The 23,975-nt window shown below is 41.9% G+C and overlaps 1 protein-coding gene across 2 annotated transcripts in view; it reads right to left on the bottom strand.

Moving 5' to 3' along the window:
• eif2b3 (eukaryotic translation initiation factor 2B, subunit 3 gamma) overlaps nucleotides 1-23,539 on the bottom strand; it is a 142,682-nt gene extending 119,143 nt beyond the window's left edge. The window contains exons 1-2 of one of the 2 annotated variants that reach the window (XM_087990539.1): nucleotides 23,367-23,539; nucleotides 19,569-19,727 (exon numbers count right to left, since the gene is read on the bottom strand). In XM_087990539.1, the coding sequence (XP_087846665.1) occupies nucleotides 19,569-19,727; nucleotides 23,367-23,403 (196 nt within the window). In that variant the 5' untranslated portion in view covers nucleotides 23,404-23,539. The remainder of the gene's footprint in view (nucleotides 1-19,568; nucleotides 19,728-23,366) is intronic. The other variant, XM_043699051.2, reaches the window with a different exon arrangement.
• Nucleotides 23,540-23,975: the final 436 nt, after the last annotated feature.

Raw genomic sequence — 23,975 nt, 5'->3', positions numbered from 1 at the left:
TAGTCAAACGTGGCCTTGATGTAAGGGTGGTCACTCTCTCCTCCCTCTGGTCAAGTTTGAACCAAGGTTATAATGAGACCAGGAGTTGAGTGGACCTAGGCAGAACACAAATGGACTACATAGGGTAATTATGGGGTTATCTAAGTGGGATTCAAACCTTGGATTATTAGAGGAGTAGGAAGGTAAAGGAGCAGTGATCAGTTAGGGTAGGGATTGAATGTACAAAGTACTAAGAAAACAATATATTAAAAAAAATGGTGACAGGATGAGAAGTGGGGGTTGACTAATTAAACAGTTTGAAAAACAAGATAGAATAGCATAGAGTCATACAGCATGGAAATAGATTCTTTGGTCCAATTTGTTGAAGCCAACCACATTCCCAAACTAAACTAGCCCATTTGCATGTGTTTGGCCCATATCCCTTTAAACCTTTCCTATTCATGTACCTGTCCAAATATCTTTTAAATGTTGTAATTGTACCTGCACCATTACTTCCTGTGACAGTTCATTCCACATATGAACCATAGTGTAGAAAATGCTGTGACTGATATCCTTTGCAAAACTTTCTACTCTCAACTTAAAAAATATGTCCCAGTAATGAGTTCCCCACTCTAAGGAAAAGCTATTCACCTTACCCCTGTTCCTCGTGATTTTACAAACCTCTATAAGGTCACCCCTCAACCTCCTATGCTCCAGTGAAAAATGTTCCAGCCTCTCCTTATAACTCAAATCCATCCCAGCAATATCCTGTAAATCTTTTCTGAACCCTCTCCAATTTAATAATATCTTTCCTACAGCAAGGTAACCTGATATGGACACAGTACTCTGGAAGAGGCCTCACTAATGTCCTGTATAACCTCAACATGACAGCCCATCTCCTAAAATTAAAGGTCTGAGCAATGAAGGCACGCATGCTAAATGTCTTCTTAATCACCCTGCCTACCCATTATACAAATTTCAAAGAAGTATGTACCTGAACCCCCAGGTATCTTTGTTCTACAACATTACCCAGGGCTCTACCATCAACTGTATAAATCCTGCCCTTGTTCGTTTTACCAAATTGCAATGACTCACATTTAGAGCTGAAAATGTGTTGCTGGAAAATCGCAGCAGGTCAGGCAGCATCCAAGGAGCAGGAGAATCGACGTTTCGGGCATGAGCTCTTCTTCAGGAATTTATCCAAACTAAACTCAATTTGCTGCTCCTCAGTCCATTGACCCACATGATCAAGATCTCTTTGTAATCTTCTTCATTGTTGAGCATACCACCAAATTTGGTGTCATCCACAAACTTATGATTTGGAGGTGCCGGTGTTGGACTGGGGTGTACAAAGTTGCGTGATTTTTAACTTTGGCAACACACTTACTAACCATGCCTCCTATATAAATAACAAAAGTGGATCCAGTACTGATCCCTGTGGAATATCACTGGTCAAAGGTCTCCAGTCTGAAAAACAACCCTGTACCACCAATCCAAATTTGTATCCAATTGGCAAACTCACCCTGAATCCCATGTGATTTTAACTTTACTAATTACTCCACCATGCAAAACCTTGTCAAAGCAGGACATCAGCAACCAAATTGTAGGCAAAAGTGGACACAGAGGGTTTTCATGTTATATAAGTATAGGACAGATTAGTAAATACGTGGTCTCATGGAAGTCGGGCTCCTCACCTTGCCTTAGCTTCAAAGGCATGACTAGGCAAGATATGTGCAGTGTTCATTTCTATTGGAGAGTCGCCTATGGTTCTTTCTCATCTACGTTTAATTACATTGAAGCCAGGTGACAACTTGAAAGGCTTCGAAGTTACAAGGAAAGCATACATTTTTTCATCTGCAATAAGCAAAGCAATGAATGAAATAATTTAGGGATTGGATTCTCCAGAGAAGGGTTTTTTAAAATCAGGGACAATATATCAAAAGACAAATAGTCTAACAATTTTCTTTATTTGTTTAATTTCTGTAGCCAAACAACAACCACAAACTGCTAAACTTTGATTTTAAGGCCAACATAAAGTTCAGAATTTGAAAAAATATTGTCTCAATAAGGAAGCATATGAATGATGCTAAGTACGGCTTTGCATAATTCACAAAGGCACACCAGCACAAGATATGATGTAATAAGAACAAACTTAAGGTTAACTTCAATGTTGATTTTATTGTTGATCCCAGTTACCTAATATAGGCAGTCAACAATTTGGAAGCAATTTTCAGATAATGTTTTGAGTTTGTTAAGCAGCAGCAGTTCAGATATCATACATTAGTTAATTACTGAAGAAAGTATATAACCGTGATGGGTGGGAATGGTTCACTGATACCAGAAGACTGTCATTTCAGTCTTGTTAATGTGGTGGGGGTAGCATCCTCCTCTCTAGCTGAGGTGTGAGATAACTCTTCCCTCGGTATTCTTCCTCTCCTTCTGGTTCCATCTGCCTGAGGAGGACCGTTCAATGAAAATCACTTTTTGGGGGCCACCTGACGAGAACTGCTGCTCACCAGGTCTTCTTGATGAGAGCTTCTCTCTATTGAAATTCCTCTACCCTGAGAACATATTGTTACAACACGGCAGCAAACCTTCTGCTAATTAAACCAAACACACAGAAAAGCTCACCTTGCCTCGTAATCTGTTAAAGTATGAGTGACAGAGAACTACCCAAATTACCTAGTTAACAAAAAGTATCAATTTTATTTTTTAACTCAAAAAGTGAACATCAAACAACAACTATTTACAACTCTAAGCCTCCTTTCTTCTAAAGGTTTGTTATCTACCTCCCACTTTATAACAATATATTGCTCCAATAAAGCCCCCATTAAATTTACAGCAACTCTATTTTCAAAACCAAACAACGGCTGTCATCTCTGGTGTCGACCTTCCTCGGGTCATCTTCGGTCTTCTGCTGCACAGATTTTTCATATGGAAACAGTACCTTTGATAGAGAGTGTTTTCAGGCAGTCTGTCTGACAATGGCAGGTGGTGGTCTTTCTGCCTCATTGTCCAAAATACCTGCTTTTTATATGCCAAACATTGGATTGTCCCATTGGTTAAATGTTGTCAAAACAGTAAAATTCAAATTTGATTGGGTTTTAGTATCTTGGGGCATAATTTAAACTGATTAGTTAAATTCGAACTGCTGTGAAAACAACTGGTATCTAGGTTACAACCAAAATTAACAATTTTCCAGCACACTCACAGTAAACAGGTGCTTGCCAGCTTTCACTCTCTTTTAAAGGTACAGTACACAACTTCACCTTCATAACTATATATGCCAGCATTTGGCCCCTGTCCCTCTAAACCCTTCGAAATCATATACCCATTCAAATGCTGTAATTGTACCAGCCTGCACCACTTCCTCTGGCAGCTCATTCCATACATGCACCACCCTCTGCCTGACAAAGTTGCCCCTCAGGTCCCTTTTATCTCTCACCCTGAATCTATGCCCTCTAGTTCTGACTTCTCCACCCCAGGCAAAAGACATTGTCTGTTTGTCCTATTCATGCCCCTCATGATTTTATAAACCTCTATAAAAGGTTATCCCTCAGCCTCCAACACTCGAGGGAAAACAGCCCAAGTCTAGAATTTTAGAAAATTAATTGCAATTGTAATATCTTTTAAATGAAATCTTATGCTATATGGTAAACACTAGGAAAACTCTGTTTTTAGGGACCCCAATATTCAACATTGAGACATTTAAATGCAGCCAGATAAACATCAGAATATATTAAAGCACTGTGAAATATTTCCCAATCCTCTGCTCATAGATTTACTTAAGTGAGAAGCCAACTCAAAATATCCTCAATTCCATCTATATTGACCACCTGTTCGGAATACCAAAAACCATACATTAATGTGTTACGTTTTCCAATTGTAATGATAGAAAAAAAACAATTTAAAAGAAATGTGAAATCAATGCTCTGTTGAAGCTGGCATGTGCAATTGGTCTACAGCATCAGCTAACTGGCTATTTCTACATGGAAGAATATATGGTGAAATAGGCAATCTATCCAAACCTGAAGCAACATATTTCAAACATATTCAGATTCAGATTTACTCAATTCCCATTCATGCACATCTCAGAACTGACTTCAGCGATGATCAGAAACAGAAACACTGGATGGTATTTCTATTCCCTAATCCAAAGGCACCAAAGCTATATGTACTACCTCAAGTGCAAATATAGCTGAGATCAGCTAACTCAGCACAGAATAGAAATCAGAGCTTTTATGACTTGGTTAATTCCTGGTTTTAATATTGCAGCCTTTATCAAATGCTCAAATTTTGGTGCTGCAATTTTTTAAATCAATGTAAAATGGGCATGAAACAAAAGTATTGATCTGGTAGTAGAGTCAACATAGCTGCCAAAATTTGACATGAAAATCGAAAAGGAATAAGATTTTTAAGCAAGAAACTGAAGATCAAAAAATTGCAAAGAAAGGTCTGACACTGCTCAAGCTTACAACGGGACAATTCACTCTCGCACATAAACTCAAATGAGAAAGGAAGTGATAAACTAAAGATAGCCTCCACATCAGAGACTACCTCGACCAAGAATGCAGATTTTGGCTGAAGCTCTGCACCTGCAATAAATAAGTCAGACACAGGCCCCAGTAAGGAATCTTTTTAGGTGACAGCTCTTTTATGCAAGATTGTCAGGTACTCTTTTAGTGGCAGATATTTGGACACTGCCCTCATCTGAGAGGGCAGTGAATTTATTGTATTGAATTTATTGTTACGTGTACCGAGGCACAGTGAAAAGCTTTGTCTTGAAAGCAATACAGGCAGATCACAGGGTTAAGTAGCATAGATAAGTAAATAATAGGTAATCAGCGGCAAAAACAATAATACAGGTAAAGGCAAATACGAAGAGTTTGAGAGTCCATTCAGTATTCTAACAATAGTAGGATAGAAATGTTTCGAAACCAGCTGGTGCATGTGTTCAGGGTCCTGTGCCTTCTCCCCGATGGTACAGGTTGTAGAAAAACATTGCCAGGGTGGGATGGATCTTTGACAATTCCATAGATGGGAAGTTGGCCTTTGTGATTGTCCGGGCAGAGTTCACCACTCTCTGTAACTGTCTCCGATCTTGAAAGGTTAAAGTTGCCATACCAGGTAGTGGTACATCCAGACAGAATGCTCTCGATGGTGCATCTATAAAAGTTGGCAAGAGTATTCGCCGTCATGCCAAACTTCCTTAGCTGCCTGAGGAAGAAGAGATGTTGTTGGGCCTTTGTAACCAGTGCATCCACATGAAGAGTCCAAGTTAGCTTGCTATGGATGACCACTCCCAGAAGCTTGACACTCTCCACTCGTTCCACCTCTGTGCTGTTAATGTGTAGGGGGACACGAGTAACATCCTGCCGAAGTCAATAATGAGTTCCTTGGTTTTGCCGACATTGAAAGCTAGGTTGTTCTCAGTACACCATTTTTCCAGGTCTCCCACCTCCAATCTGTAATCTGTTTTGTCACCATCTGAGTTTCGACCGACTATGGTGGCGTCACCAACAAACTTGTAAATGACATTAGTTTGGTATTTGGTGATGCAGTCATGGGTATACAGTGAGTACAGTAGGGGGCTGAATACGCATCCCTGGGGGGCTCCAGTGTTGAGTGTTAGTGAGGATGAAATATTATCTTCAATCTTCACTGATTGTGGCCTGTGGGTCAGGGAACTGAGAATCCAGTTGCAGAGAGTGAGGTTTAGTCCAAGATCACTAAGTTTAGTAATCAGTTTCGAGGGAATAATAATGTTAAAGGCTGAACCGTAGTCAATGAGTAGGATTCTTATGTAGCTGTTATTAATGTCAAGATGTTCTAGGGAGGAGCAAAGGGCAAATGATATGGCATCTGACGTGGATCTGTTGGTCCGATAGGCAAATTGGAGGGGGTTGAGTAATGGGGAGACTGGAGTTGATTAATGCAATGACCAGCCATTCAAAGCACTTCATGACCACTGAAATTCAGGCCACTGGGCGGTAGTCATCGAGGAATGCTGCATGAGCCTTCTTAGGCATGGAGATGATGTTAGCCCTCTTGAAACAGGCAGGGACAGTGGCCTGCTGTAGGGAGAGTTTGAAGATGTTCGAGAAGAGCTTTGCCAGTTGATTTGCGTATGCTCTGAGTGCACAGCCTGGTACTCCTTCTGGTCCCATCGTTTTCCTTGGATTCACACGAAAGAAAACGGATCTGACCTCTAATGCAATGACTGTTGAGATAGATTTGTCAAGACTTGTCAGAATAGGTTACCTCTCCGCCGAAATTCTGCTCAAAACAAGCATAGAAGGTATTGAGACGATGTGTCATAGTCTGCTATCTTGCACTGTCTTTTTTTTTAGAACCTGAGATGTCATTTTGTTCTTGCCACAGTCGCCGGGTGTCTGTTTGGGTCTCTAGTTTGGATCGGTATTGGTCCTTGGCTGTCTTAATGGCTCTGCGAAGGTCATACTTGGATTCCTTATATTTGAGTGGATCTCCTGACCTGAAGGTCTCATGCCTGGTTTTTAGCAGGTTCTGCATGTCCTGATTCATCCAGGGTTTCCTGTTGGGGAATACCCGGATTGACTTCCTTGGTATACAGTCCTCCACACACCCGGTGATAAAGTCTGTGACGGTGGTGGTGTACTCGTAAAAGGTACCTGTGGACAGTTTGAACATGGCCCAATCAGCTGATTCCAGACAGCACCGGAGTTGATCCTCCGACCAGCACTGGACTTGTATCCACGAGTGGGACCCCTGCTTGAGCTTTTGCCTGTAAGCTGGGAGAAGAAATACTTGGACAGGTACATAGAATAGATATGGAGGGATATGCACCAAACGCAGGCAAATGGGACTAGTTTAAAATGTGAAAACTGGACGGCATGGGCAAGTTTGGACAAGAGGTTGGTTTTCATGCTGTTGACCTCTATGACTCTCTGACTATGAATGAAAGAAAAAACACAGACCATTGACAATATGCTTTCAAAATTCTTTGGATCATTTTTCCTCAATAAAGTAAAGCTCCATTACTAAAAATAAGGTGTTAAGCACAATGGTTATATAGCTCACAATATCCATGACAAGTTATTTCACATCTTGAAGACTTTCAGCTAAGCTCAATACTTGGGAGGCTTCGGCCTTTTTCAAAAGTCCAGGCTTTAGCTTTCTTTCCAAAGCCATTATAGTCAACGAATTAAGCTATTAACTGAAACAAAAGTCAAAATATTGGAGATGCTAGAAATCTGACATAGAATTAAAAATTGCTGGAAATATTAGCAACTCAGACAGTATTTGTGGAGGGAAAGACAGTTGACGTCCCAAGCCATGACCTTACTAACGAGTTACTAACCGTGCATGAACTTGCAGTTCTTAAGACTTCAGTCTGAACTATACAACGTGAAGAGTTTCAAAGTAACAATTGCTATGATCTCTTAGTGAATCAAGGAGGGAGCTTCACATCACATTGGAGTTTTCATTTTTCCAAACAATTTGAAGACAATCTTCAGAATTAAATTTAAAAGCATTTTTAAAAGGTAAGTTTCATATTTAAATCAAGAACTTTCTTTTACTTCCAAGAAAGACTGCAATAACCTGTTATTATTAGCCTTGCTTTTTAATGGGAAAGTTCAGAAGAATAGGATCACGTTCCCCAACCATAGCTATATGTCACAATGAAGATATTTTGAAGATAAATTATGCTTATCTGAAGAAAAATATATTTTAATTGTTTCTTTGAAAGTGTTGGCCTCATTCCTTGCTTCAAATGACTAGGCATACCTGAGGTGACAAAGAATAATTTTTAGAAACTTACCTTGGGCATCGGGGCCTCCATTTATCAAGAGACGACGGCGAGGACCAGAGGCCTGCTGGAAAGGGGAGTGAAACAGTTTTATTTAGGTAGCAGCTGGTATGTTGCCTCCCAGGTTCATGGGTCAGGGATGTCTTGGATCAGCTGCAGAACATTCTCAAGGGGGAGGGTGTACAGCCGGTTGTCATGGTGCATATTGGCACAAACGATAAGAGGTAAAAACGGGATGAGATCTGACGAGCAGAATTTAGGGATTGAGGAGCCAACTTAAAAAGTAGGACCACAGAGGTAGTAATCTCAGGATTGCTACCAATGCCACATGATAGTCAGAGTAGGAATGAAACAGGATGAATGCATGGCTTCAGAGATGGTGCAGGAGGGAGGGGTTCAGATTTTTAGGACATTGGGACCGGTTCTGGGGGAGGTGGGACTATTACAAATTGGATGGTCTCCACCTGAGCCGGACTGGAACCAATGTCCTTGGGGGCACTTTTGCTAACACTGTTGAGGAGGGTTTAAACTAATGTGGCAGGGGGTTGGGAACCAAATGAGGTTAGTGGGACAGTAATGAAGCAGTAACTAAAGCCTGTAAGGAACTAGATAATGAAGTCAGCGTAAGTAAAGGGAAGAGGAGGCAGGGAGCAGGTGATGAATTGAAAGGGACTGGTGGTCTGAGGTGCTTTTTTTTTAATGCATGAAGTATAGTAGGTAAGGCAGATGAACTTAGGGCTTAGATTAGTACCTGTGAGCATGATGTTATTGCTATTACTGAGATTTGGTTGAGGGAAGGGCTTGATTGGCAGCTAATCATCCCAGGATATCAATGCTTCACGCGGGATAGAGTGGGAGGAACTGCATTACTGGTCAAAGAATATATCACAGCTGTGCTGAAGGAGGGCACTATGGAAGACTCGAGCAGTGAGGCAATATGGGCAGAGCTCAGAAATTTGGAAGGGTATGATAACAATGTTGGGCCTGTTGTACTACAGGCCTCCCAACAGTGAATGGGAGATAGAGATGCAAATATGGAATCAGATCGTGGAAAAATGTAAGAGCAACAGGGTGGTGGTGATAGGAGATTTTAATTTTTCCAACACTGACTGGGATTCACTTCGTGTTAGAGGTCTAGATGGAGCAGAATTTGTAAGGAGCATCCAGGAGGGTTTTCTAGAGCAGTATGTAAATAGTCCAAATCAGGAAGGGGCCATACTGGACCTGGTGTTGGGAAATAAGCCCAGCCAGGTGGTTGATTTTTCAGTAAGGGATTACTTTATGGAATTGTGATCACTATTGCCAAGTTTTAGAATACTCATGGACAAAGATGAGAGTGGTCCTAAAGGATGAGTGCTAAATTGGGGGAAGGTCAACTATACCAAAATTCAGCAGGAGTGTAGATTGGGAGCAGCTGTTTGAAGGTAAAAGCACATTCGATATGTGGGAGGCTTTTAAAGAGAAGTTAATTAGAGTTCAGGAGGAGTACGTTCTTGTAAAAATGAGGGATCAAAATGGCAAGGTTAGGGAACCATGGATGACAGGTGAAATTGTGAGACCATCTAAGAAGAAAAAGGATGCATACATAAGGTCTAGTTGACTGAAGACAGACGAAGCTTTGGAAGAATATCAGAAATGTAGGACCAATCTGAAAAAGGAATTAAGAGGGCTAAAAGGGGTCATGAGATATCTTTAGCAAACAGGTTTAAGAAAAATCTATTCCCATTTGGAAGAAAATGTGTTTATCAGTAATGGGCAGCATGGTTTTGTGCAGGGAAGGTCATGTCTTACAAACGTAATATAATTCTTTGAGGCGGTGACAAAGTTGATTGATGAGGGAAGGGCTGTAGATGTCATACACATGGACTTTAGTAAGGCTTTTGGTTCCCCATGATAGGCTGATGGAGAAGGTGAAGTCACATGGGGTCCGTGGTGTTCTGGCTAGATGGATAGAGAACAGGCTGGGCAACAGGAGACAGAATAGTAGTGGAAGGGAGTTTCTCAAAATGTAACCAGTGGTATTCCACAGGGATCCTTGCTGGGACCAATATTGTTTGTGATATACAAATGATTTGGAGGAAGGTATTACCTGTCTGATTAGCAAGTTTGCAAATGACACCAAGATTGCAGATAGTGAAGGGGACTGTCAGAGAATACAGCAGAATATATATAGATTGGAGAGATGGGCAGAGAAATAGCAGATGAAGTTCAATCCAGGCAAATGCAAGGTGATGCATTTTGGAAGACCCGATTCAAGAGCGAACTATACAGTAAATGGAAAAGTCCTGGGAAAAATTGACATACAGAGAGATCTGGGTGTTCAGGTCCATTGTTCCCTGAAGGTGGAAATGCAGGTTTTATTTTAAGATTCCCTTCAGCCCAACAAGTCCACACCAACCCTCCGAAACTAACCCACCCAGACTCATTCCTCTACCCTATATTTACCCCAACTAATACACCTAACATTATAGGCAATTTAGCATGGCCAATTCACCCGACCTGCACATCTGTGGACTGGTCAAGTGGTAAAGTGCAGCATGCTTTCCTTCATTGGATGGGGTATTGAGTACAAGAGTTGGCAGATCATGTTACACTTATATAGGACTTCGGTTCAGTCACATTTGGAATACTACCTACAGTCCTGGTCGCCACATTACCAAAAGGATGCGGATGCTTTGGACAGGGTGCAGAGGAGGTTCATCAGGATGTTGCCTTGTACGGAGGGTGCTAGCTATGAAGAGAGGTTGAATAGATTAGGATTATTTTCATTAGAAATACGGAAATTGAGGGGGGACCTGATTGAGATCTACAAAACCATGAGAGGTATAGACAGGGTAGATAGCAAGAAGCTTTTTCCCAGAGTGCGGAACTCAATTACTAGTGGTCACAAGTTCAAAGTCAGAGGGGAAAGGTTTAGGGGAGAGAAGCGTGAAAAGTTCTTTACACAGAGGGTGGTGGGGGTCTGGAACATGTTGCCATTGGAGGTGGGAATGATAGCATCATTTAAGATGTATCTGGACAGATACATAAATGGGCAGGGAGCAAAGGGATACAGATCCTTAGAAAATAGGAGACAGGTTTAGATCGAAGGTCTGGATCGGCGCAAGCTTGGAGGGCCGTAAGGCCTGTTCCTGTGCTGTAATTTTCTTTGTTCTTTGTTCTGATTGCAATGCTACAGACCATCAACAAGCAATATACTGAAATAGTATGTCACGACATGCAGAGGTCTAGTGTAGACAGTCACAGGACAAAAGGATTTATCAATTTGTGCTACTTTTCAGTGGATAATAAAATAACCATTAAAGGGGACAAACAGCCTAGACTTCCATAGCACCATTACTGCTTTCACAAGGAAGCATTAACTCCATTCTAATAACTGGAATAGGATTATTTTAATATTCAAAGCAGATAGCCAGCACCTGTAAGAGTAGCCCAATGACCTGCCTTGGAAGACATTTCAGAATCAGAATAACCCAGAGAAAGCCAGAGGTTAAAGACAAGGATATGCATTCACCTGTAGAGAACTCACTGCTCCATTTGTGGATGCAACATAGTTGTGCTGGGCAGAATTCTCAAATTAGCCCTGAAACATGTGTCCAAGTTGGCTGAGGATGTGAGAGTTCAGGAGGATAGCTTGTTGATTCTAAAATCAGAATTTGGGAGGTGACAAATGTATTCTCAAAATTATCAGCATGAATTGAAATCTGCACTGGTAACAAAATAACAAAGATAAGGTTTACAACATAAAGCAAATGCTAAAATATTAACATGTTTGACTGAAGACCATTACTGTCTGAGTCAGAAATACTTTTAACCAAGGTTTTTTAATTGAAGACAAGTGAGAAGGACCTTGTTCAGTCAAACATTTTTCTCAGTCCCTATATTTTAGCTTATGCTTGTCACAGAGTCAGAAATCTGCCATGCAGAAAAAGGCCCTTTGGCTCATTAAGTCTGTACCAGCCAAAAACATGCACCTAGCTATTCAAATCCTATTTTCCAGCACTTGGCTCATAACCAGTATGCCTTAGCATTGCAAGTACACATCTAAAGTTTATTCAAATGTTAGAAGGGATTCTGCCTCTACAACCATTATAGGCAGAGAGTCACAAATTCCCACTCCTCTTTGGATGAATACATTTTTCCCCTCACAGCCCCTTACATACCAGTTAAATGAATCATTGAACCAAAATAAACACACGTACACTTCGTGGGTGGCATAGTGGCTAAGTGGTTAGCACTGCTGCCTCACAGCGCCAGGGACCCAGGTTCAATTCCCACCTCGAGTGACTGTCTGTCATTCTCCCTGTGTCTGCATGGGTTTCCTTCAGGTGCTCCTGTTTCCTCCCACAATCCAAAAGATGTGCAGGTCAGGTAAATTGGCCTTGCTAAATTGTCCATAGTGTTAGTTGCATTAGTCAGGGGCAAATATAGGGTAGGGGTCTGGGTGGGTTACTCTTCAGAGGGTCAGTGTGGACTCCTTGGGCTGAAGGAGTCATATACTTTAGACAACCTAATCAAACATTAAATCTATGCCACCGGTCATCGATCCTTCCATTATGGGGAAATTTCCTTTCTGTCTACCCTATCTATTCCACCCATAAATTTTATACATTGGAAGTATTTTTTGAAAATTCATTTGTGGGATGTGGGCATCACTAGCTGGCCAGCATTTATTGCCTATCACTAGTCGCCATTGAGAAGGTGATGGCATGCTGTCTTCTCGAATCACTGCAGTCCACCTGCCTTGGGTTGACCCACATACTATTCAGGAGGAATTTTAAAGGATTTTGATCCAGTGACAGTAAAGGAATGGCAATATATTTCCAAGACAAGATGGTGAATGACTTGGAGGGGAATTTGCAGGTGGTGGCGCTCCCATGTATCTGCTGTCCTTGTTCTTCTAGATAGAAATGATTCTGGGAGGTGCTGTCTGACGAACTTAGTGCATCTTGTAGGCCATACACACTGCTGCAGCTGAACATCCATGGAGGAAATGGATGTTTGTGGATATGGTGCCAAATGGATTGCTTTGTCCTGGATGGTGACAAGCTTTGTGTGTTGTTGGAGCTTTATCCACCCAAGCAAGTGGAGGGTAGCCAATCATATTCCTGACTTGTGCCTTGTAGATGGTGGACAGGCTTTGGGGAGTCAGGAGGTGAGTTACTTGTCGCAGTATTCCTAGCCTCAGGCCTACTCTTTGGGCCATCATGTTTATGTGGTGAGTCCAGTTGACTTTCTTTTCAATGATAACTGCAAGGATGTTGATAGTGGGGGATCCGATGATAGTAACACCATTGAATGGTCAGATTTTCTCTTAATGGTGATGGTCATAATCTGACATTTGTATGGTGTGAATGTTACTTGCCACTTGTCAGCCAAGCCTGGATATTGCCCAGGTCTTGTTCATTTGAACATTGGCTGCTCAGTATCTGAAGAGTCCCAAATGGTCATGAACATTGCACAATCATTGGCAATAATCTCCACTTCTGACCTTATGATGGAGGGAAGGTTGGTGATTAAGCAGCTGAAGAGGGCCAAGGACACTATCCTGAGGAACTCCATGTCTTGGAGTGGAGATGACTGACCTCCAACAAGCACAACCATCTTCCTACGTGCCAGGTATGACTCCAACCAGTGGAGAGTTTGCCCTGATACCTTTTTTGCTGGGACTCCTTAATGCCATACTCTTGGTCAAACGCAGGCTTAATGACAAGAGCTGTCATTCTCTCCTCACCTCTGGAATTCAGCTGCATTTGAAAGAAGGCTATAAATGAGGTTAGAAGTGGAGTGGTCTTTTTGGAACCCAAATTGGGCATCGCTGAGCAAGTTACTGATGGGGTGGTATTTGACTAGGTTGGACTTTTCCTCCTTTTTATGTGCAGGCCATACCTGGGCAATTTTCCACATTGTCAGGTAGATGCCAGTGTTGTAAAAATACTGCATGAGTTTGGCTGTGGGACGACAAGTTTTGGAGCTCAAATTTTTAGTACTATTGCTGAAATGTTGTCAGGACCCAAAGCCTTTGCGATTTCCAGTGCCTTCTACCATTTCTTGATATCACATGGACTGATCTATAATGCTGGCGACCACTGGAGGTGGCCACGATGGATCATCCACTCGGCACTTCTCACTGAAGATTGCTGTGAATGCTTCAACCTTATCTTTTGCACTGTTGTATTGGGCTCTTCCATTACTGAGGATGGATATTTGTGGACCCTTCTCCTCCAGTTAGTTTTTAATTGTCCACCAGCATTCAAGACAATGTGGCAAGCCTGCAGAGCTTAGATCTGGTTGTGGGATTGCTTAGCTCTATCTATCACTTGCTGCTTATGCCGTTAGGCAGGCTAGGTAGCTTCATCAGGTTGACACCTCATTTTTAAGTATGCCTGTGACTGCTCCTAGCATGCCCTCCCGCACTCTCCATTGAATCAGGGTTGATCCCCTGACTTGGTAGTAATGCTTGCATGGGGGATATGTCAGGCCAGGAGGTTGCAGATTTGCTTAGGTAGAAGTCTGCTGCTGCTGATGGCCACAGTGCCTCATGGATGGCCAGCTTTCAGTTGCCAGATCTGTTTAAAATCTGTCCCACTTAGCATGGTAATAGTGCCACACATTACGAAGTTATTCTGAACGTAACAGCAGGACTTCATCTCCACAATTACTTTGCAGTAGCCACTCTTACTGATACTGTCATGGACAGATGCACCTGAAGCTGGCAGATTGATAAGAATGAGGTCCAATATGTTTTTCCCTCTTGCTGTTTCCATCACCACTTGCTGCAGACACATTCTAGCAGCTACGTCCTTTAGGATTCAACTTGATCAGTTGTGCTGCGGCTGAGCCACACGTGTCCCCTCAATGTCCTCTGCTCCAAGGAAAACAACCCCAGTCTATTCAAATCTCCCTCCATAACTGAAACTCTCCAGCCCAGGCGATATCCTGGTAAATCTCCTCTGAACTCTCACCTGGTGAAGTCACATCCATCCCATAATGTGAATTCCAGAACTGCACATAATACTCTAGCTACAGCCTAACCTACGTTTTACTGGCCCTACCCTGTTTTGTTATTGGAATATGTTGGCCTTGTGCTCTGCTTTTTCCTTCTTGAATATGTCCCACTGTTCTAACACAGATTTATCTAAAAGTATCTGCTCCCAATCCATCAGGGCCAAATCATTCTGATCCTATTCAAATCGTCCACCCTAAGTTCACAACTTTGATTTCTTGTCCATCCTTATCCTTTTTTATAATGACCTTAAATCTAATAGAGTTATGATTGCTGTCTAGCAAATGCTCCCCCACTGGCTGGAGCTCCAATCACATTTACTACATACAAGTGTTGGTAATGAGCATGTCCAGTAAGTCTAACCATTTCCCCTTGACATCCATTACCGTGCCTGATCTGCCCACTTTCAATATCATTGGGGTTACTATTGACCAGAATCTGAACAGGACCAACAGAGTAAAAACTGTGCGACAAGAGGACGTCAGAAGCTGAGGATTCTGTGGTATTTAATTCACATCCTGCACACAATCCACAAGTCAGAAGTGTAATGAAATACTCTCTACATGTTGAGACAACAGTGGGCGGCACAGTGGTTAGTACTGCTGCCTCACAGCGCCAGAGACCCGGGTTCAATTCCCGCCTCAGACGACTGACTGTGTGGAGTTTGCACGTTCTCCCCGTGTCTGCGTGAATTTCCTCCGGGTGCTCCGGTTTCCTCCCACAGTCCAAAGATGTGCAGGTAAGGTGAACTGGCCATGCTAAATTGCCCGTAGTGTCAGGTAAGGGGTAAATGTAGGGGTATGGGTGGGTTGCGCTTCAGCGGGTCGGTGTGGACTTGTTGGGCCGAAGGGCCTGTTTCCACACTGTAATGTAATCTAAAAACAAAAAGCTTGGCATTCAAGAAAAAGCAGCCTACTGAATTATCACCTAATTCATCAACTTTAAAATTCACTCCCTCCACCAAAAAAGAACATGCACTACTGCAATGCATCCAAGGTGGCTTTGGCAGACTTTCGAAACCCTCAATCTCTACCACCTAGAAAGTCAAGGACAGCAGATGCATCAGTACCACCAAAATCAATTTGCCTCCAAATATCGCATCATTCTAACTTAGAGATATATCACTCTTCCTTCACTGTCACTGTGTTCAAGTCTTAGAATCCTCTCTCTAATGGCACTGAATATTACACTATATAAAATGTAGCAATTAAATAAGCTGGCCACCATCACCTTCAAGAACAATTAGGGATGGGCAATGTAGCCCACTTCCTATGAATGAATAAAACGTAGTTAAGAGACAGGTTCAGTATAAAAGCAATAATCACAATCAGGTGGAACCTATTTTGTATATTAAATTATGTCGCAGACAGTTAAATCGGCAAGTTTAGTCGTTCTTGATGCACATTTATTAAAATTTTAGCTATTGCTATAAAAACTCATACCTTAAACAATGGATAGTGAAAGGTAACAAAGCTATTTTGCTGTCGATAATTTTTTACAATAGAAATACAGTAAAATCAATATACTTTCCAGGAATTAGTCAAAACACACTCAACACAATGGATTGCGTGAGATTTATTTCAAAGGTCTTTCTGAGTTCTTGCAATGAAATGCACCCCTCCCTGCTACAACATTCCACCACAGACCATGACAACAACTCAAGTACTGACTCACTGTGGGCAACGGTGAGGGTGCTCTGCATGCAATTACTAAAGAGACACTACTATTCTGTTGAGAAAATTGGCTCAATATAAAAATGTGCAGTTTCACCAACTTCAGTTGGTGCTCAAGTCCATGTCATAGAACTATCATATAGGTTCATGTTGCTGAAATTAGGAGATCACCCTCAGATAACATATTTTGCTAAAGGATGGACGTTATCAAGTTTAACCTAATTCCCAATTCTGTCCTAATCAAAGTTATTTTGACTGCAGAAAAATGCAATTCTGGACATAACATGTTTGAACTGAAAGTATCTACCATGTAGATGTATAACTTTATAGCTTGTGACTGATAAAGAAGTATGTCTACATTCTCAGAACAACCTTCATAAAACCATTTAGAAGTTGAAAGGACAAATAATAAATACTTTTAAAATAATGCAGTTCAATAACAAACATGATTAAATTGCCATGGGTTGCAAATTCCATACAATATGCCCCAGATAGAGTCATAGAGATGTACAGCATGGAAACAGACCCTTCGGTCCAACCCATCAATGCCGACCAGATATCCCAACCCAATCTAGTCCCACCTGCCAGCACCCGGTCCATATCCCTCCAAACTCTTCCTATTCATATACTCATCCAAATGCCTCTTAAAATGTTGCAATTGTACCAGCCTCCACCACTTCCTCTGGCAGCTCATTCCATACATGTACCACCCTCTGCGTGAAAAGGTTGCCCCTTAGGTCTCTTTTATATCTTTCCCCTCTCACCCTAAACCTATGCCCTCTATTTCTGGACTCCCTGACCTCAGGGAAAAGATTTTGCCTATTTACCCTATCCACACCCCTCATAATTTTGTAAATCTCTATAAGGTCACCCCTCAGCCTCCGACACTCCAGGGAAAACAGCCCCAACCTGTTCAGCCTCTCCCTATAGCTCAAATCCTCTAACCCTGGCAACATCCTTGTAAATCTTTTCTGAACCCTTTCAAGTTTCACAACATCTTTCCGATAGGAAGGAGACCAGAATTGCATGCAATATTCCAACAGTGGCCTAACCAATGTCCTGTACAGCCGCAACATGACCTCCCAACTCCTGTACTCAATACTCTGACCAATAAAGGAAAGCATACCAAACGTCATCTTCTCTATCCTATCTACCTGCAACTCCACTTTCAAGGAGCTATGACCCTGCACTCCAAGGTCTCTTTGTTCAGCAACACTCCCTCAGACCTTACCATTAAGTGTATAAGTCCTGCTAAGATTTGCTTTCACAAAATGCAGCACCTCGCATTTATCTGAATTAAACTCCATCTGCCACTTCTCAGCCCATTGGCCCATCTGGTCCAGATCCTGTTGTAATCTGAGGTAACCCTCTTCGCTGTCAACTACACCTCCAATTTTGGTGTCATCTGCAAACTTACTAACTGTACCTGTTATGCTCACATCCAAATCATTTATGTAAATGACAAAAAGTAGAGGACTCAGCACTGATCCTTGTGGCACTCCACTGGTCACAGGCCTCCAATCTGAAAAACAACCCTCCACCACCACCCTCTGTCTTCTACCTTTGAGCCAGTTCTGTACCCAAGTGGCTGGTTCTCCCTGTATTCTGTGAGATCTAACCTTGCTAATCAGTCTCCCATGGGGAACCTTGTTGAATGCCTTACTGAAGTCCATATAGATCACATCTACCGCTCTGCCCTCATCATTAGCCTTGTTGAGGCTAATGCATCTACAGCTCCCTGGTACCACTCTTATTTGACAGGCAATAAGCAATGTCAGGTGTTGAAAGTTAAGGCTAAATGGTGAGAAATATTATACGGCAAGACAAGTCATGGAAGCACTCAAGAATCAGAATTTTAATTGAATGCATACCCAATGCATGTTTTCTACAATGACATCTAATATGTGTAAGTCAGTTCTGTCATGATTTGAACAGAATTGCAAAGTTGAATCTGGGGACTGGTCGTTAGACTTTCACAGTCATAAAGTTATATTTGCAGATGAGAGAGAAATAAACAGTTGGGTTTCGAAATCTTCATTGACAGAAGGAAGAAAATAGGCAGTTTCAGTGTTGAAGAGTTTCAGAATGAATCTTGTAAAGGTGTGTCAAAAACTTCAGAGTGATGAAAGGAGAAAATCCAGCAGGAAAGATTGGTGTCTGTGACAGAATACTGATGGTGTTAATGCTGTTATTATGGCATTAAATTGTATAGGTTAAAAAAAATCATAAAAGGAGTGATGTAAACAATGATTACATTGTTGAAAAGGTGTTTAATGTCAAGTAAATTCAATCAAAAAGATCCAGTTGGTTCTCATAAGACAAAACAGATTTAGGTTCATTCAATACTTAGTAGGGAGGCTATCAGGTGCTTTAGGATTTTAAATTAGAAATTAGTATTTTAATTAAATGCACTGTGGAAACAGATAATGTAATATATTTCATTTGTTCTTATTTCAACTTTCAGAGCTAGGGTAGTTGTGCCTCTCTAAAAATCAAGTACACCTGCTTGGTTACTATTTAATGCTGGGGAAGGTCTTGTGGATCAGTAGGTAACATCCCTGCCTCTGGGTTCGTCTCTAACTCTAGAACATGAAATGGCCTATCAACCTACACATCCTTCCAACATGCCCATGGCAAGCAGCAAGAGTGGGAGTGACTCCACATCAGCCAGAACCACAGGATATCAGCATCACAACAGTCTCCCTACGTTAAATACTTCAGGTGCAAGCTCTTGCCATGGGATCCACAGCAAGCACCCTCCTCTCTTCGAGGTACAGCTTATGATGTTCATTGCTAGTTTATTTAGAAAAAAAATCTGTGCAGGAAACTAAGAAGATAACATTGTGCAGGGTCTCTTCAGAGGTTAATATCTAGGAAACCATTTTACCATTTCGTCTCCAAACACAACTGATCACTTTTAATAGAGCAGATGTGAAACAAACAAATCACCATGCTAGCCATCACTCACTCATAGGTCTAGTCAACTGAAACATCAATAGTTAGGAGTCCAAAAAAAGCACTGCAAAGATTATACTGATAGAGAAAAGCAAGTTCTTTTGGATTAATATATAGATTGCCATTTTTTGTTGTTATTCACTTAAGTGTAGAAAATGGTGCTTACCTTCAAACCCAAGTCTTTCCATAAGATTTAGAGGATACCATATCAATGGTTTGTTTCCAACCAGTAAGAGGGGCTTTGGAATATTGGAGGTAAGATCCATCATGCGGGAGCCCCCACCTGCTGCCATTAACACAGCTTGAAACTCCATAGTATTGTTTTCTGTAACATATATATTTAATGTATATATTAGCTGTTAATGGACTGATGGCTTTAGTCAACTTTGAATTGAGAAAGTCAATTCATGAATTCAATTTATGCCTCACTAAAGTTAGAAAATTTGACAACATGGAAATGGTACAATATGACTATCAAAGGCATTATGAAGATATTCAATGCTAGTCAATAACCCCTTCAGCAGCCACACATTCCAACTTAATCAGGACATGCAAACTTTTGGTAACCCATTCAATCTATAATTGACTACATTAATCCCATATTAGATTAGATTAGATTACTTACAGTGTGGAAACAGACTCTTCAGCCCAACAAGTCCACACCGATCCACCGAAGCGCAACCCACCCAGACCCATTCCCCCACATTTACCCCTTCACCTAACACTACAGGCAATTTAGCATGGCCAATTCGCCTAACCTGCACGTTTTTGGACTGTGGGAGGAAACCAGAGCATCCGGCGGAAACCCACGCAGACATGGAGAGAATGTGCAAACTCCACACAGACAGTTGCCTGAGGTGGGAATTGAACCCAGGTCTCTGGCGCTGTGAGGCAGCAGTGCTAACCACTGTGTTACCGTGCCGCCCTTGTTTTATTATTAAATTTGTAAAGAGTAAGGAACTATATTGTTGTATGCATGCATACATGTATATCCAGAAGGCCATCACACTCACAACAGTCTGCATTCAATCAACAATGTGTCAGTGTGATGTACGTAAGGAGATGTGAGAAATACATGTCATGTCATAGTGAAAGATTTTGCCCAAAACTGCAATTATTTCAAACTTCCGGGAACTACACGTTGAGACAGTCACAACTGCTTTTCTTCATTTATATAAACGATTTTGACATGAACATAGACAGTATGGTTAGTAAGTTTGCAGATGACACCAAAATTGAAGGTGTAGTGAACAGTGAAGATGGTTACCTTAGATTAAAATGGGATCTTGATCAGATGGAATTTAATTTAGATAAACGGGAGGTGCTGCATTTTGGAAAGGCAAATCAGGGCAGGAATTGTACACTTAATAGTAAGGTCCTAGGAAGTGTTGCTGAACAAAGAGACCTTAGAGTGCAATTTCATAGTTCTTTGAAAGTGAGATCCAAGGTAGACAAGATAGTGAAGAAGGCTCTTGGTATGCTTTCCTTTATTGGTCAGTGCACAGAGTACAGGAGCTAAGAGGTCATGTTGCAGGTATACAGGACATTGGTTAGGCCACGATGAAATACTGTGTGCAATTCTGGTCTCTCTGTTATAGGAAGCATTTGTGAAACATGAAAGGGTTCAGGAAAGATTTACAAGGATGTTGCCAGGATTGGAGGGTTTGAGCTATAGGGAGAGGCTGGAGCTATTTTCTCTGGAGTGTCGCATGCTGAGGGGTGACCTTATAGAATCACGAGGGGCATGATCTCTTTCCCGGGATGGGGGAGTCCAGAATTAGACAGTGTAAAGGTGAGAGGGGAAAAATTTAAAAGGGATAAAGGGGCAACTTGTTCCACACAGAGGGGTTGTGTATATGGAATCAGCTGACAAAGGAAGGTGTGAAGGCTTGCACAATTACAACATTAAAAAAATCTGGATAGGTATGTCAATAGGAAGGGTTTAGAGGGATATGGCCAAATGCTGGTAAATGGAACTAGGTTAATTTAGGATATCTGTTCGGTGTGGACAGGTTGGACTGAAGGGTCCATTTCCCTGCTATACATCTCGGTGACTCTATAAACTAGACATCACAAATACTGCTTACTTTCACCTCCGCAACTTCACTTCTCTGCAAATGGCTCCCTTTATAATTATTCCCCCGAGACTACTTCGATTAAATTTCTCCTGTGTCCTCAGCTACCTAATGCGAGTAGCTAACACTACCAGCAGTCTCACAGGGCCCAATCCATTTCTCTGGGGTTCAGCTCAATTCATAAGAACAGCAGAACTAGAGCAGGAGGAGGCAATTCAGCCCCTCGAGCTTGTTCCACTGTTCAATACGATCATGGCTGATCTCATCTCGGCCTCAACTTCACTTTACTGGCAGTTCCCCATAACCCTTCAACCAGTTACTAAATAAAAACCTGTCAATCTCCTCCTTAAATGTTATCAATGTCCTAGCATCCATCGCATTCTTGGGTAGCAAATTCCACAGTTCACTAACCTTTGACAGAAGTAATTTATCTTGTGTGTTAAGTCTGCTATTCCTTATCTCAGAACGGTGACTCTCATTTTAGAATGTTTTCTTTAGTTTGGCATTCTCTTTGCAGCTACTTTGCTAAACCCCTTTAACATCTAACATACCTTAAATAGATCTTCTTTTTTATAGACTCTAGTGAGTATAAGCCTAAGCTACTCAGGTCCAGTCTCCCTAGTGCCTGGCACAATCGCAGCACCGGTCCAATCTCATTTATGCCTGGCACAACCGCAGCAACGGTCCAGTCTCATTAATGCCTTGTCCAATTGCAGCAACACTTGCTTACTTTTATACTGTATTCCTTTAGCAATAAAGTCCAAAACTACAATTGCCTCTCTTATTACCTGCTGTACCTGGATACTTGTGTTTTGATTCATGCACAAAAGATACCAGGTCCCTCTGCATCAACGTATGCTCAAGATTCTCTCCACTTATATAAGAAGATAATTTAGATCGTAAGTTGCAGTTCTAACCAAAATGGATAACCTTTCACTTATCCACTCGATCTGCCAAATTTTGGCCAATTCATCTAACTTATTCCATATCATTTGTAAATTTAGTCATAGAGTCATACAGCATAGACCCTTTTCCTACCATGTCTATGGTGACCAACAAACACCAAACTATAATAATTTCATTTGCCTGCACTTAACCTACTGCATCATGGCATTTTATGGAGTCATCCAGATGCTTCTTAAATGTGAGAATACCTTCCTCCACCATCCTCTCAAGTAGCAAGTTCCATGTATATGTGGAAGAAACCTTTTGTCACATCTTTTCTAAACCACTTGCTCCTCACCTTTACTTCTTGATTGCCATTTACTTTCCCACTGAGTTTAGTGTCATCTGCAAATTACATCTCCGATCCCTGCATCCAAGTCATTCGTAAAGATTGTTAATAGTTAGGGCATGAAGACCAATCCCTTTGCTCTTTTTATTACATTTTTAGTAATCCTTTGTTGAGCTTTAAAAGTTTCCCGATCTTGCAGCCAGCGTTTGCAACATGGTACAGCTTAGTCTTGGTGTTTTTATGTTATATTTAGCTTCCTTGCTTAGCCATCTCCAAATCATTGCTTAGCCATGGATGTGTTCTCACCCTCTGGAACATATTTCAATTGGAAGGATTCCACACTCAAACCTCTCAATCAGGAATCTGACCTCCTCCCCGCTCAGTTGCAACTTCACTCAGCCTCCCACCCCACGTTCCCCTCTGATCGCCCCCTTCCCCAGGTTCGTTCTCCCCCCACCCCCACCGCCTTAGTTTCCCCACGAAACTCCCCTATGTCCCCAACTCCTCACCCCAGTCCCCTAGTTCCACCCGACCAACCCACCGGCTCGACTCATCCCAAACTCCCAACTCCAGATTCAACAGTCCCTCCCCCTCATTCCACTAACACAAGCCTCCACGCACCCACATACATATATACACACGGTTCCCCCATTACCTCCTCCTCTCTCTGCTCCCCGAATACGGTAGGACATTGGCCGGTGTCGAAAAGGCAGCCGGAGAAAGGGGGTCAAGGGAAGCCGGTGAAGCGAGCTCGGTGGTGGGCCCAATGCGAGCCTTCAGACGGTGTGCAGCTTTGGAAGAGGCGCTGTCACCTCAGGTCCACCATGTCGTGTGTTCGGGTGAATTAGAGTCCGCACGGAAACGGAGCGGCTGCGGCCGCGGAACTAGGTTCCGAGGAGGATCTTCTCCCCAATGCGAACACAGCATTTGTCCCCAGCTCACCCCCCACAACTCAACTGGTCTGAAAATAAAATACACTAACATCATGAACAAGACCACTCCTTCAACATTATTACATTAAAGTTATGTTCATTTCAATGAATCTCAAGATTTTCCTGAATGGTTTGGAGTAATTTCTCTCCTTTGCAGGTGTTGGTTGAAACAACAGAAAACGCTGGATATATTGTAACTATTTTTTTTACATTGCACGTTTTATGGCAAGGTATGCAATGATAGGGTTCACACTGATGTTTTACTCGAGCCCCCTTTCAGTAATATTGGGCGCATACAGTCCGCAGGGACACAGATCCCTTTACTGTTTCAC

The sequence above is a fragment of the Chiloscyllium plagiosum genome, unplaced genomic scaffold, assembly GCF_037043375.1.
Source record: "Chiloscyllium plagiosum isolate Xiang-an unplaced genomic scaffold, Cpla_swu_hap1 HiC_scaffold_9, whole genome shotgun sequence".
In the NCBI taxonomy this organism is placed as follows: domain Eukaryota; kingdom Metazoa; phylum Chordata; class Chondrichthyes; order Orectolobiformes; family Hemiscylliidae; genus Chiloscyllium; species Chiloscyllium plagiosum.
This window is presented reverse-complemented; position numbering and strand designations above follow the sequence as displayed.